At 52.4% G+C, this 13,811-nt stretch overlaps 1 protein-coding gene across 4 annotated transcripts in view; it reads left to right on the top strand.

Moving 5' to 3' along the window:
• The first annotated feature begins 3,291 nt into the window (after positions 1-3,291).
• Positions 3,292-13,811, top strand: part of RAMP1 (receptor activity modifying protein 1) — a 59,267-nt gene continuing 48,747 nt past the window's right edge. For 2 of the 4 annotated variants that reach the window (XM_067740073.1, XM_067740072.1), the window contains exon 1: positions 3,294-3,660. In XM_067740073.1, the coding sequence (XP_067596174.1) occupies positions 3,609-3,660 (52 nt within the window). In that variant the 5' untranslated portion in view covers positions 3,294-3,608. Of the gene's footprint in view, positions 3,661-13,811 lie in introns of all 4 variants that reach the window. The other 2 variants (XM_067740070.1, XM_067740069.1) reach the window with 2 other exon arrangements.

Below are 13,811 nucleotides of genomic sequence, written 5' to 3'. Positions count from 1 at the left end.
TGATGAGATTGAGGTTATGCATTTTTTGATAAAGAAGACCACAGAAGAGGCCTTCAGTACTTCATATCTGGGGGACATGATCCGTCTCCTGCAGGTGATACTATCCTTCATCACTTGGTTATGGCGGCCTCTGTTGGGTTCCTCCACTGTATTTTGTTTGTATTACTATTTTTCCTTCGTAATTGAGAGAGATCTTTGATGGTATGTAAGTATCTGTTTCTCCTAAAACTTTTGCTCACTGGTTTAGCATCCATCAGCCAATCTTGCCTGAAACAGTTATTCTTGTGGTGTTTGTCTAATGATGATTTTGTATGTCTTTCTTTCCTTCTACATTTATTACTTAGAATTGTTCCGTAAGGAAAACCTGTCCTTTCTCCCCCATGTATTTATTCAGTTATTTATTTCAATATGGACTCAGTGATGTTCATTTTGTTCTGTGAGTTATAACACTATCATTGCTTATTTTGTCGCTCAGATGATTCCAGCTGTAGGCATTAGGAGCTTCTTTGGGTTGGGTTCTTTGTCTTTGAAAATCACCATCCTTTTCCAAGTACTTGCTTATTTTCTGGCACCACAGAATATTTTAGGCTCATCTTATATGTTCCCTGCCCCAGCCCTGGAATCAGCCACTTCTCCAACAAGCTGTGTTTCCTTTTCTTTGAGAATGATGTTTAGAAACCAAGATCTCGTCAGTAGATGTGCTCACTGCTGTTGGAGTTGGTCGTAGGCCCTCTCAGCAGAGAGAACTAGGAAATGTATGCATTTCTGTCAATCTGTGCACCCAGACACACCTGTAGTTGTTTATTCAGACCTAGCATACACACCAAGTCATGACAGCATTGCTAAATCAGACCCTGGGAGAAACATTTACTACCTGGAGTACAGCATTTGTGTGAAGTTCTTTTTGTCTTTATCCTTAGAGTGTGCAGTCAGAATATCATTCTCTAAACTTACTTAGGTTCTGTCTTTTATTCCTGATCCCCTTCAGTGTGGTTGTGTTATGTATTTGTAATAGAGCTGTTTCCCATCTCTTAGGGATCCCTCTCCTGTGGTCCAGTGTGACGATCTGTTTGGTCCAGTTTTTTAGTTGAAGTGGGGAGGGTAGATCCAGTCCCTCTTGTTTCATCATGGCTGGAAACAGAAGCCTTCTTTTAATTTTGAATTTTTAGTGAAGTTGACCAGGTCTTTTTGAACTATCTAGATTGTGTCCTTATTAACCCTACTGTGCATACAGTAAAGCACTTGGCCGTTTTCTCAACTCTTCCATTGTTTAACCTAACATCCATATAGATGGAGGTGCCCAGGGAGAGGAATGATTTTCCATGCTACCAGCTAGAAATACAGATACATCAGACAAAATCTAGCCAGGGCAAAATTGTCAACTCTTAGATATGTGTCACAGCTACAGGAACAAGTGTTGAAGAGTTTGTCCCACTTTCCTACCTCTGCAGAAGGGAAAACCCATCGTAATTACTGGGGCATCTCTTACCCAGACCCGAGGTGCAGAAAAGAAAACCATTAGGGGAGAAAGTGCCATGGTGTGCATACCTCTTGGCTTTGGCATTCCCAAGAGAACTGTGAACTTCCTAAGTACATGAACTTGAGAAATAACACTTTGTCTTGCTAGGCACATGTGTCTGTTAGGGTGGTGAGTGTGAGAAAATGGAGGAGAAAAGGCAGAGGGCTTCCCCTGCTCAGCCCATGCCTCCTGTTGCAGTTGAGCCTCAAAGAACATGTTGCAAAGAATGGTTCCTGCTGACCCCAGTGGGGTCCCAGGTTAATGAAGGTACCTGGGGTAATGAAGAAGGAGCTGACCAGAAGATGATGCAAGGAGGCCCGCAGGCCAAGGGTGGAAAGGGTGACTCAAAAGGGTGAGCGGAGGGCGAGTCTGAGAGCAGCAGAGACGCCCGCTCTTTTCCCTAACCAGCGACTGGCTGTCCCCAGTATAGGGTTCACAGGCTTGGGCCGGGCCCCACTCATCTCCCGTAACAGTGCCTTTCCCACCTGGCCTGGTCCCCGGTCACTGGCTCTTTACTCTGGCCTGCAGCCCCTCACACACTCCTCCACCCAGCCCTCAAGGCTCCTTACACTGCAGCTGAGCCAGGCGCACCAGGCCCCATACGTGTGGTTCCTGTGTCACAGCATTCATGTTACTTAGATCTGGACGTTCCTCACTAGATCCACCATCTGAAGTGCAGGACCTGCCTTGTTTATGCAGCACAGTCTTGCACACAGTTGGGGCTCAGATGTTTCTTAAATGAATAAAGAGCCCAGGCCACCCGCTGGGGTGTATCTTCCTAAGGTCTGGGAAGAGGGGCTACTCAAGAGCGCATGTGGCCTCCGCCACCATCTGACACAGACCCCTATCAGGACACTTGGGACCCCCAGGTTGTAGGCATGCTGGCCCTGAGTGCCCTCCCAACCACCTGGCTGTCAGCTGCTGCCTGTTCTCTGAGCCGACAGCAGGTGGCCCTGTTCCCTTTCATTCAGCAGAGGGAAGTGTTGAGTCAGCCCACATGGACTGACCGCAGAATCCTGCGCGAGGCACTCTGCTACGTGTATGAGGCTTCAGCCACAAAGATGTGAGTTGCTCTCGGGCTAGTGATTCTTCCTCCTCCCTAGGGCAGTGGCTGATTCCTTAGCGTGAGCGTAAGTTTACTCAATTGCTCAGAGTTCTTGGAAGAGTTTGTTACAAGAAGGAACCACTGCAAGGTGAATTCCAGCCACCAGAAGAGCTTAGAGAGCCCAGGTCAGCCCAGCTATGCTGGGCTGATGCCTCCCAGTTCAGGTGTGAGCAAGCAAGCTGGGGAAATCTGCGCTCCCTCAGGCTTGCCGGGGCTCTCATGTGCCCTTTCTTTCTACACAAGTTCAGAGTCAGAATGAGGCCTTCCCAGCCTCCTCTGCCTCTCACCACCCATTCTCGGCAGCAAGTCCACCAGGGCCACCTTTCTGTCCCCTCAAACAGCCCTCTTCCCTCCAGTCCCAGGACCTTCGTGCACCTCCTCCCCTGCGCCCGCACCCTGTTCCTCATCTTGTCTTTCCAGTTCCTCATTGGACCTATGGGTCCTTTTTTGGTTACTGAGTCTCCTCAGGCCCCGGGACTGGTTTTGTCCTCTCAGGATCCCCAGTGCCTGCACCTTGGCCTTTTGCAGAGCACACCCCCGAGGTAGGAGTGGGCGGTTGTAACCCAGGGAGAGGAGGAGGGATGGTGCCCGGGTTGACATGGAGATGCCCTGTCTAGAAGAGCCGCCCTAGTTAAACAAGCGTCTGTTTGTCAAACACTTCAGGAGCGTTCCCCGGAGCCCGAGTGTGCGCTCGCCCGGGAAGGGTCCCGGCCCCGCGCTCGCTCCGCGCGCTCAGGGCTACTCGCCGAGGGCCGGGCCGCCTCGCAGGTTCAGCCTCTGCCCCGGCGCCCCGCTGGCAGGTGCTGGCCAGCACGTCTCCCCCGCTGTCGGCCTTCCCTTTGGGTCCCGGCGCCCCCGCGCCATCCCCGGCGGGCCGCACTGCCGCCGCCTCCCGCCCGCTCCGCTCCCGCCCCCGCCCTCGGCGCGCCGCCCGGCGGGCTCACTCCTCGGCGGGGCGCGCGACCGGCGGACTCGGCTGCGGACATGGCCCGGGGCCTGCGCGGCCTCCCGCGGCGCGGCCTCTGGCTGCTCCTGGGTGAGTAGGGCGGGGGTCCCGGCCACCCCGGGTCCGGCTCGGGACGGGGCCGCGGGCGGCGCCTCCCTCAGGGGAAGGGGCGGCTTCGGAGGCGTCGCGGGCTCTGGAGGGGCGGGCGCTTCCCCCCGCACCCCGGCCCCACGGGAGCTCTCGGCTCAGGAGGAAACAGCGGCCGCGCGGCCCCCCTTCCCGCACCTCTGCTCCCGGCTCTGCCCTGCGGGTGCGGCCGTTTCAGGGTTTCGGAATCAGACCACGGGCCATTTACCTAGAAACTTAGTTAAAACTGAGAATCTGACTGTCACAGGCAGCAGTTGCTGATTTGCCAGTAAAGCCTCCTTTGCAGATGTTCTCTGTCCTCTTCGGGGACATCGCCACAGCTTGTTGTTGTTTGTCGTTGACTTGTCACTTCTGGCTAATAGAAGTTCAAAGAGGGACCCTTGGTGAGGGGGCGGGACGCGCTCGGCTTTCTGTTTTGAGGGACTAGATGGAAACCCAGTGGTGACAGGAACCTGCACCAGCCTTAGCAAAATTTCACAAGAAATTGTCATCTTCACTTCCCTGTCCAAAATGTTCTCACAAAATGCTAAGAAACCTTCCTAAACTGCTTTAACTGCTGGACTCATTTCGTGTATTTAGTTAGTTACCTTTTAATAAAAACTAAATAGATCTTTTAAAGTGAAAGAATCCAGTGGCCCTGGGAAACCTGTGTCCTGGCTGCCGAACAGATGATGCTGGTCTGAAGCACCTGCTGCGAGGTGCCTCTCGGTGAAGGGGTGACACCACACTGCCTTGTAGCTGCTGGAGAAGCAGCTTGGGGCCGTGGGGCTTGGCTGGGACGAGAGGGGCTGCAATTCCAATCTCCCTATTCGCACACCTCGCCAAGGCGTGTTGGATCTGCCTAAAACCCTTAGTATCTGCTTTAGTAGAGTGTAATCTGAAAGCTGATCTTGCCACCTAAGTGTTTTGGCTGAAGCTATGTGAAAAGCCCAGTCTTATAATAATATTATTCTCTTCTTTTGCATTAGGATCTATGGGCTTGATGTGGAACTCACTGTTTTAGTTTCCTAAGAAATGAACATTTCTGTTTTAGCAAGTTAGAGAGCCGGGTTGGCTCATTTCTTAAACATAAATAAATAAATGTTCTTTACAGCTGTCCAGAAACTGCACCCTCTAAAGCTTGTATAAATAAAACACTATTTCACGGTCACATATAAAGACCTTCCTTGCTTACCAAGAAAATAATACATGTTCTGGTGGAAGTTTAAAATCCTAGAATCTTAACATTATTCTGAGAGGTCTGGCTCATGTTACATCTTGGAAAAAGAAACACAGGCTTTATGAGGTTATCCGTTAATTAGTGTCATTGGAGCCCAGCGGTAATCAGAAGAATTACAGGAGCACACAGTTTTCTTCCCGAGTGGTGACGTGAGCTAGATCTCCATGGTGATGAAGATTTTGCTACCCAGAAAAGCAAGGTGGCATTTCTTGTTTTTCATCAATCTGAAAAGAAGGGCGTTTCCAGAGGACCCAGAGTTAGTCTATGATGACTTCATTGTAAGCTCCTGTTTTTATGAGTCCACCTTTACTCAGGAGGGCTGGCTGACACTGTCCTCTATGAACTCATCTGTCGTCTGTCCTGGGAAACACGCACCTTCCCTGGCATGCTGGGGGCGGTTGGGGGTTTTCTTGCAAGGCTGCTATATTTATTGAAATATGTGACTCTGTATAAATGCAAGTATAACTGTTGGGAACCGACCGGGGCGTCACAGGAAATGCAGTCAATGTGACAACTGCAGATTACCGTGCTGTTTGACGTCTGGAGGCGGTTCTAATCCTGGAGTCCAAATCGGAAGGATTCTTTTTGCTAATCGACCTGGTGTGTTTGTTTATTACCCTCTCTATTCTATTTAGGTGCAGGGAGAAGTTTCTGGGTTTTGTCTTCCTTCCATAGGTGCATGCCAGTCGGTGTGCATAGTGTCAGTCCCAGGCCAGGGCTGTTGAGAGATGTTTATGCCCTCATTGGAAGTGGTGATAGCAACACGTCAAGGAAATGTTGTAGGTGGAATCCTTACTTAAGGCAAATAGCTAGTTCGGAAAGTCTGTTCCTCCTGATTTTTTTCTCCCGGGATGAAGCAGTTTCACAGCTTCTACTCAGACGTGCTGTCTGGCAGAGTGTGCGATGTGGGCGCCCCATGCGGTGTGAATTCCAGTGAAGATGCTGAGCTGCCGACCGTGCAGCCCCGCGGGTTTGCCCACCAGCATCCCACTCCTTTGGGCACAGAGCCCGTCTTTCCCAAGGTCCACCTGGCACGGAGGGCTCCCCACTCAGAGGGCACCGGCCCCAGCCCGCCCCCCACCAGGCTCATCTCAGGGAGGAGCACGGGACCCAGACTGAGCGATCCGTCTTCTCCTGGAGCCTTCTGACTCTCTCCTCTTGGCTGGATGTGAGTGCCAGGTGCCAGATCGCATCCCAGGAACCTCGGGGGACTGGGCGTAGGGCACCTGTCCAAGCTGACAGACGCAGGCAGGACCTCTCCTCATTGAGCCTAGATTGAGCCCCGAGAGGTGAACTTTTCAATCCTGTAACCCCATCACATCTGAGCCAGCCGTGTCCCTTGCAGAACAGTGCCTGATATGTGGCAGAGGCTCACGGGGCTCTAAGAAGGGCACACGCCTGAGGGCTGCGGGATCCCTGCCCAAGAGCCTCTTGCTCTGCTGGGGACTCCGGGAAGACCCGAGGAGGAGACGCTGCAGCCTTAGGAGGGGTGAAGGGGAGATGGGGCGGCTGCTCTGGCCTTAGCGCCTACCCTGGCCCTGTGCCCGCCCGCCCCTGGCTCTTCACTTTCTTCCTGGCAGATGGAGAAAAACACGATGCTGCTGGGGCTCTGTCCTGTCCCCAGGCCCAGCCACCAGCCCTCCACACACACACACACACACACACACAACACACACGGAGCCCCTACAGGGATGTCCTTGGCACCAGCCCTCCCTGCTCCAGGATGGATGACCTTGGGTCTGGGTAACATTTCTAGAGAATGCGTTTGTTCTTAGCGAGGAGGGTTATGTCAACACAGCGGCAGGAGGAGGCTCCCAACCTAAACAAGACCTTATTCTTTGTAACATAATGACGGTATTGTTGTCGGTGGAGAAGGAAGTTTTTTCCCTAAGATTGTTCTATTTTAGTGTTTTCTAAGACATCACTTCAGTCATCATTCAAAACACAGACGCTAAGCAGCTTCATTCACGCAGGATCAACTGCCAAGTCCCGGCAGGGGAGCAGGGGACCCCGTGGGCCCGAGCGGCGCATCACAGCCAAGCCGTTCTTATTTATTCCTCGTTAGGCCTCACAGTGTCTCCTTTATTTCCCTCCACGATGGCGCCCTCCCTCCCGGGTGCAGTTCCCACGGTCGATTCTGTGGGACCAGAGACCTGGCCCACATCCCTCTGCCCTCCACGGCCCAGCCGGGCAGTGCCCACCCTGCTCCCTGGGGCTCTGCACCCCGACACCCGACAGGCTCACCAGGAAGGGTTCTCCTGAGCCAGACCTCACCTGAGAGGCCCAAGGGCAGCAGTTTACCCAGCAAATGACTGAATGATAACGCTTGCCTTACTGTCACAGACTCAGGCCAGTTGTCGGCTGGAATGAAAGCAGTTCATGTATCACATAGCAAATCCATGTTACGGGGGAAGAGGCCTGAACGGCGTAGTCAGGTAACAGAAACTTGGTGACACTGACACCCCAGGTTGGTGCTCTCTGCATATGCCTGTATTGCCTCCAGAAGATTCCAGGGTCCATTTGCGAGAGGAAGGATGGCTGCGGGCTGGGTGGAGGGACAGATAAGGGAGCATCGGGGAAGCACTAATTTCTCCTGGTAACTTCTACCTGGTGCAGAACACAAGTGGGCCCCAGGGTGTCAGGCCTGGAAGGGGCTTCTAGTAGGTAGAAGCCAGGGGTGCTGCTACACAGCCTACTGCTGGGGGCTGCCTGCTGCAGCCCCACACGAAGAAACGTCCAGCACAAAACACCGACGGTGCCAAGGCTGAGAAGCCGCGCGCCCGTTGAGCCACGTACGCGAAGGTGCCATCTGTGCAGAAAGAAGTAAAAGCCGCGGGCGGTGGGGCCCCAGATCTCAAGCCCCCGGGAGTCGGGAAGAGCGCTCCAGAGCACAAGGACAGTTATGCAAAGGCCTTGGAACTTTCCAGAAGCCTTTGTGATGGAAGCATGAGGGGAAGAGGGCTTTGAGCCAAGCTACAGGAGGACCCGATCCTCCAGGCCAAGGGGAGCAGTTCAGATTTCGTTGCGAGGGCAATGGGCAGACCTGGAGGATATTAAATGCGGTGACGAGATGGAACAAATGGTTTAAAGAGCCCTGGGCTGCTGTGCCGGAGCCCAGCGGGAGCTGGGCGGGGGCTGGAGGTGGGAGACAGGGCGCGGGAAGGTGGGGCTGAGCTGGAAGGAGTGGAGAGGCTCCAGAGGGTTCCACAGGTGGACAGAGGGCTCGGCTGTGGGAAGGGAGGGAGCAGCGAGGAATGCAGAAGAGCTGGGCACCTAGCAGGCAGCGGCCAGAGAGCTGGCGCATCACAGCTGAGGCTTCCAGGAAGTCATAAGGCCCCCGCTTAAATTCAGTGTCAGTGAAGCGACAAATTGTTTTAGTATAAGAGTGTCTCAAGCAATATTTGGGACATACTTATACTAAAAAGAACTCGTTTACCTGCCATTCCAGTTTAACTGGGCGTCCTGTAGCTTTATTTGCTAAAGCTGGCGGCCCTATCCACAGCAGCCACATTGGGTGACACGTCCCCTTGGACACTCAGGGATGGTGGCAAGTAGGCAGGTGTCTGCAGGGCACAGAAGAAGTGTGGCTGGGAGAGACGCCTGGGGCGGCATCCGTGTCAAGATGGTGTGAGAGCCTCGGATAGAAGGGATGGCCCCGGGGGTGTGGATGCAGGTGGGGCGCAGGCTCCCGATGGAGGCCGGGGAGGGGAGGCCGAGGCCGAGGAGAGGCTGAGACAGAGACTGGGGAAGGCAGTTGGCAGGGGCGAGTGTGGAAGAGGTGACAGCTAGTGCAGCCCGGAGAAGGTCAGGTCCTCTGAGAAGGTGCAGAGAGGGCTCACCCGGAGTGCTGCCTACTGAGGGTGTCCTCCCGTGCCGGGGTTTTAGACATGCAGATCTCTGATTCATCTGGAATGTCTGCTGGTTTTCTAGCTAAGTGGCTGTTGGGATTTGAATGGTGATTGCCCTGATTTGTTGACTGATCTGGGAGGATTTTAACAAGACCACCTGTTCAGGAAACAGCAGTCTGTCCTCCACCCCACCCACAGGATTCCTTTTCTCCTGCAGATTACTTCTTCAATTTCTAGAAATCTTGTGGTTTCTGGCTGCTCTATGACTGGGATATCTCCCCCAATTTATCTTCTATCTGGTCTTTGCTGGGACATAAGCTCCTTTTTTGTGCGTTTGTTTTACACTTGGCGGTCTTTGTGCACGTGGTTTCTAACAGTGCCAGCTTCTTGTTTTGTTTTCGTTCTTCTCCCCCTTGGCTTTTTCAGATAGATCATTAGATCATCTGTAAGGAAGGGTGTCACCTCCTCCCCACGTTGACACTCTTGGTTCCCCGCTCCAGCTGGGTTGGAGGGTGACTCTGCTGAGTAGGGGGTGTGGCCGCAGCTGCCTTCCTTCATTCCTGACTGAGGGCAACAGTGCCTCAAACCTTCAGTCTTTCTCCTTTGGGCAAGATGCTTTTTTAATTTTATTTTATGTTTGCTAGAGACAGGGAGGGGAAGGGATAGAGAATGAGTCTTCTTTCCATGTGTGAAATACTCTTTTATGACGTTAAGGAAGAATCATTTCTTCCTTGGCAGTGTGCAGAGCTCTGAGTTCCCTCCTTGAGGGGCGGGCTGCTGGCACTGGTGAAATGGGGCCCCAGGTGGAGAAGGGGTTCACCAGTGTGAACCTTCCTGCATTTCTGGGATGAATGGAGTGTTCCTTGGGTCCCTGTGCTGGCTTTCAGCAGACTTGGGAGTCTGCTGCCCACTGCTTATTCTGAGTTATGCTTTGCTATTCCCAAGTGAGAGTGCTCTGCACTTTCTTTGGTGGGTTTTATTAGCAGCACTGGGGTTTCTTCCCAGAAGAGGTTTGTGAACGTTCACTCTTTCTGTCTGCGTCAGGGCAGTTGGGATGATGTGAATGACCAGCTCCTCCAGGACCTGAAGGACCTTCATTTTCACTTGCAAAACCATCGAGTGGGGCCCTGTTTGGCAGGAAAGATAACCGAGAACGTTTTCAGTGTCTTTCGTGGGTCTTGGTCCTCTTGGGTTTCCTATCTCTTATAGTGATGATGTTTCACATTTTCCTGTGAACTTGTCCATTTTATCCAATATATCATTAATATAGGCATCTTATTTTTCTATTTCCCACTGTATCTGTGGACATATGTTTGCCATGTCTGGTCTGAATTGGCATTTTCCTGTCATATCTCGATCAGAAGAGACAGTGATTTATCTCTGTTATTAGACCCCTCCCGTCCCCCCAGAAGAACCAGTTCATTTCCCTTGAATGCCAAATCCATTTGTTTTTGTTCTGTCTTTTTCAGGAATGAAACTTGTTCTTTGGCATCATGGCTGCAGCCCCTGAATTTCTTTCTGTCTTGTGCCCGTTGCTAACGTTTTCTTGATTTTCTGTCTTTGTGGGTTTTATATCTTCTTAAAATATGACTTATTTGGAAGCAAGTTTTGAACAATCCCAGTGACTCAGCCTTTTGGTTTCTCCCCCGACACTCCGTGGTCAGGAAGCAGTCGTAGACCACCGCCACGGCTTAGTGCGAGTGAAGGCATCGTTCTGGGCCTTGCAGAATTTCCCTTTTGTAAAAGGCCCCTAAACCCACAAAAAGAGTGTGGAGTTTTGTTTGTTTGTTTGTTTATTGGCCGTGCTGAGCAGCTTGCAGGATCCTAGTTCCTCAACCAGGGATCAAACCCCGGGACCTCAGCAGTGCAAGCACCGAGTCCTAACTACTGGACGGCCAGGGAATTTCCGAGTGTGGAGTTTTTATGTGTTGATTCTAGTCATCATCTTAAACTATGTTACTTACGTATCCTTACTTATTGTAGTCCCCCAGCTGTGTCAGGGCTGTGAGAACTGTGTTTCAACCCCACGCTGCTTCTCTGATTCACTTTTCTGTCGCTGAGTTCCTGCACGTTCTGTGCCACTGGGACAGTGGGGAATTCACACACCTAATCTCTGCCAGTCACATCCACGTGAGGAGTTCTTATAGCGTAACCTTCTGTGTCCTCTTTATTGTTGTTTTTTTTTGTTTCGTTTTGTTTTTGCGGTACGCGGGCCTCTCACTGTTGTGACCTCTCCCGTTGCGGAGCACAGGCTCCGGACGCACAGGCTCAGCGGCCATGGCTCACGGGCCCAGCTGCTCTGCGGCATGTGGGATCTTCCCGGACCGGGACATGAACCTGCGTCCCCCACATCGGCAGGCGTACTCTCAACCACTGCGCCACCAGGGAAGCCCCTCTTTATTGTTTTTTCATTTTATTTTTTTTTACTTTTAATTGTGGTAGAATACATATAAAATTTACCATCTTAACCATTTTAAGATGGTTACAGTTCTGTGGCATTGAGGCTATTCACATTGTCCTGCAATCATTGTCACCACCCACCTCCAGAACTTTTGCATCTTCCCAAAATGTTACTCTACCCACGAAGCACTAACTCCCCATCCCCTTCCCCCAGCCCCTGGCAACCACCTTTCCACTTTCTGTCTCTTTGATTCTGACTACTGTAGGTACCTCACATGAATTGGAATCATATAGTGTTTGTCTTTTTGTGAGTGGCTTATTTCAGTTAGCATTATGTCTTCATTCATGCTATGGCATGTGTCACAATTTCCTTCTTTTTTAAGGCTGAATAATGTTCCCTCCTATGTATATACCACATTCTGTTTATCCATTCATCTATCGATGACACTGGATTGCGTCCACCTTCTGGCGATTGTGAATAACGCTGCTATGAACACAGGTGTGCAAGTTATCTCTTAGAGACCCTGTTTTCAATTTTCTTGAGTAAATACCCAGAAGTGGAATTGCTGGATCGTATGGTAGTTCTATGTTTACTATTTTGAGGAACTGCTCTACTGTTTTCCACAGTAGCTGCACCATTTTCCATTCCCACCAGCAGTGCACAAGGGTTCCGATGTCACCACATCCTCAGCAGCACTGTTCTTTCCTGGTTTTTTGACGGTAGCTGTCCTGCTGGGTGTGGGATGCCCTTTCTTTCTTTCCAGGTGGAATTTGACTTTGTCAGGGATGATACTGTGCTTTATTATTTTTTGGTCTTACATTTGTCTGACTCCACTGCCCACGTTTTGGGTGTTATTCTGCATCACTTAGGCGTTTGATCTCATTTAGCATCCTATTTTCTTGTGGATTCAGGGCACACATCGACAGGTCCTCCCACAACCAGCACAGAGCAGGCACTTCAAGGAGGGGAGGGAGAAGGGGAAGCAGCATCGCTGGGCCAGAGCAAGGGGACGGTGGGTCTGCAGGCTGACGGCAAGGATGAAAATCAGGTGACAGGAGAATCTTCTAGGTGAGGGCTTCATTGGAGCAAGTTGCTGCTTGAGGGGGAAGTGGAAGGGCCCCTGGGCCGGGAGGAGGGGACTCTTCCTGCGCTCTCTCAGACCTTGACTAGCTGCTCAGAGGGTGGCAAGGGCGGAAATTCCTCTTGCCAGGCATGGAGAGCATCCTGGGACAGGGGGCGAGCTGGACCAGCTGACCTCCTGCAGAGAGAGGGCATTAGATGGAACAGAGACGGGAGAGGAAGAGCTCAGGGGAAGCCGAGGAGCTTTTGCCCTAGAGGAAGTTCAGTCTGACGGAGCCTGGCAGTGGGGAGATGCCCAGGGGCCACGTGGGGAATGCTGGAGGGACCACGGCACCCACTCAGGGGCTGGCACAGGGACCCTCTGGCCCACCAACGACGGAGCGTGGTGACCGATGGAGCCAGTTCAGGAGACCCCGACTCGCGGGCGGCAGGAATGGGCACTCAGATGGGCTGGGGAGCTCCTCCCTTGGGCCCCAGGCTCTCCATCCTCTGGAGAGGTCGTCTCCAGGCTCTCTTGGCCCAGCCCCTGTCAGTAAGTTCGCTGGGATGTGCTTCTCCAGTCGCTGTGCAGTGATTGATCTGCGTGTCAGAAAAGCATGCAAAGATAGACTCCCTTAACAAGTGAGACGTTGAAATTAGTTCCTAAAACCATGAAAATCCTTTTGCTTTCCTCTGAGGGCACCACGTGTTCCTTAAGGACACCAGTGATTTTAGTGGGAGCAATGGGCTTGAGTCGGCTGTACCTGCTCAGGTGGAAAATGCTGGTCCCCTGGGATTAGGTGGACCCGGTGCCGGGAGGAGGCAGCTCGGCCGCTGGCTCTTGGCTTGACCTCATGTCCTTCGGGGCGCCTGCATGCGGCCAGGCATCCATCTCATGGGACTCCCACCTCTCCAGTGAGACCCCTCCAGGCCGCTCATGGGGAGGTGGCCCTGGGGAAGCCCACCTGCAGAGGTGACTTGGTTCGAGGCCCTCAAAGCCTCAGCAGACATGGATCATCTATAGCCTTTGGGGCTGCTTTCAGGGTCTCTGGCGTCGAGGTGGCCGCCCTCAGCCTCTCTCCCACGTGGTCTGAGATGAGCATGCCAGGGGTTGCACCCCAGCTCCACCACTCCTGGGCTGTGTGGCTCTGAGCAGGTTACCTAGCCTCTCAGGGCCCCTCTGTCCCCATGTGTAAAATGAGAGAATAATACCTGCCCTGTTTGTTACTTGCAAGGATTTAATAAGCTGATGCCCGTAGAGGGCTTAGGACAGGAGCTGGCCACGTGAACTGCAGCTGTCACCGCCTTCGATGGGGCCTTCCCAGCATGTGGCAGTGGGAGGGGAAGTAGCAGGCCTTTTGCAGTTGATGTGTAACCCATCTAGAGCCTGATCTGCATTCTACCCGTTTATACCAACTCGCTTCCAAAGAGAAGACGGACAGTGGCTCTTGACAGACACACAGGCACCTTGAGGCACGAAGTATGACCTGGTATCACATTGCGCAGTCCCCGGAACCCTCCAGAAGGGGGTGAAATCAACAGACTGTTTAAGCAGGGAGGAGAGAGA

The sequence above is a fragment of the Pseudorca crassidens genome, chromosome 6 (assembly GCF_039906515.1).
Source record: "Pseudorca crassidens isolate mPseCra1 chromosome 6, mPseCra1.hap1, whole genome shotgun sequence".
Taxonomy (NCBI): domain Eukaryota; kingdom Metazoa; phylum Chordata; class Mammalia; order Artiodactyla; family Delphinidae; genus Pseudorca; species Pseudorca crassidens.
Note: the sequence above shows the minus strand (reverse complement) of the source record. Positions and strands in the feature narration are given on the sequence as shown.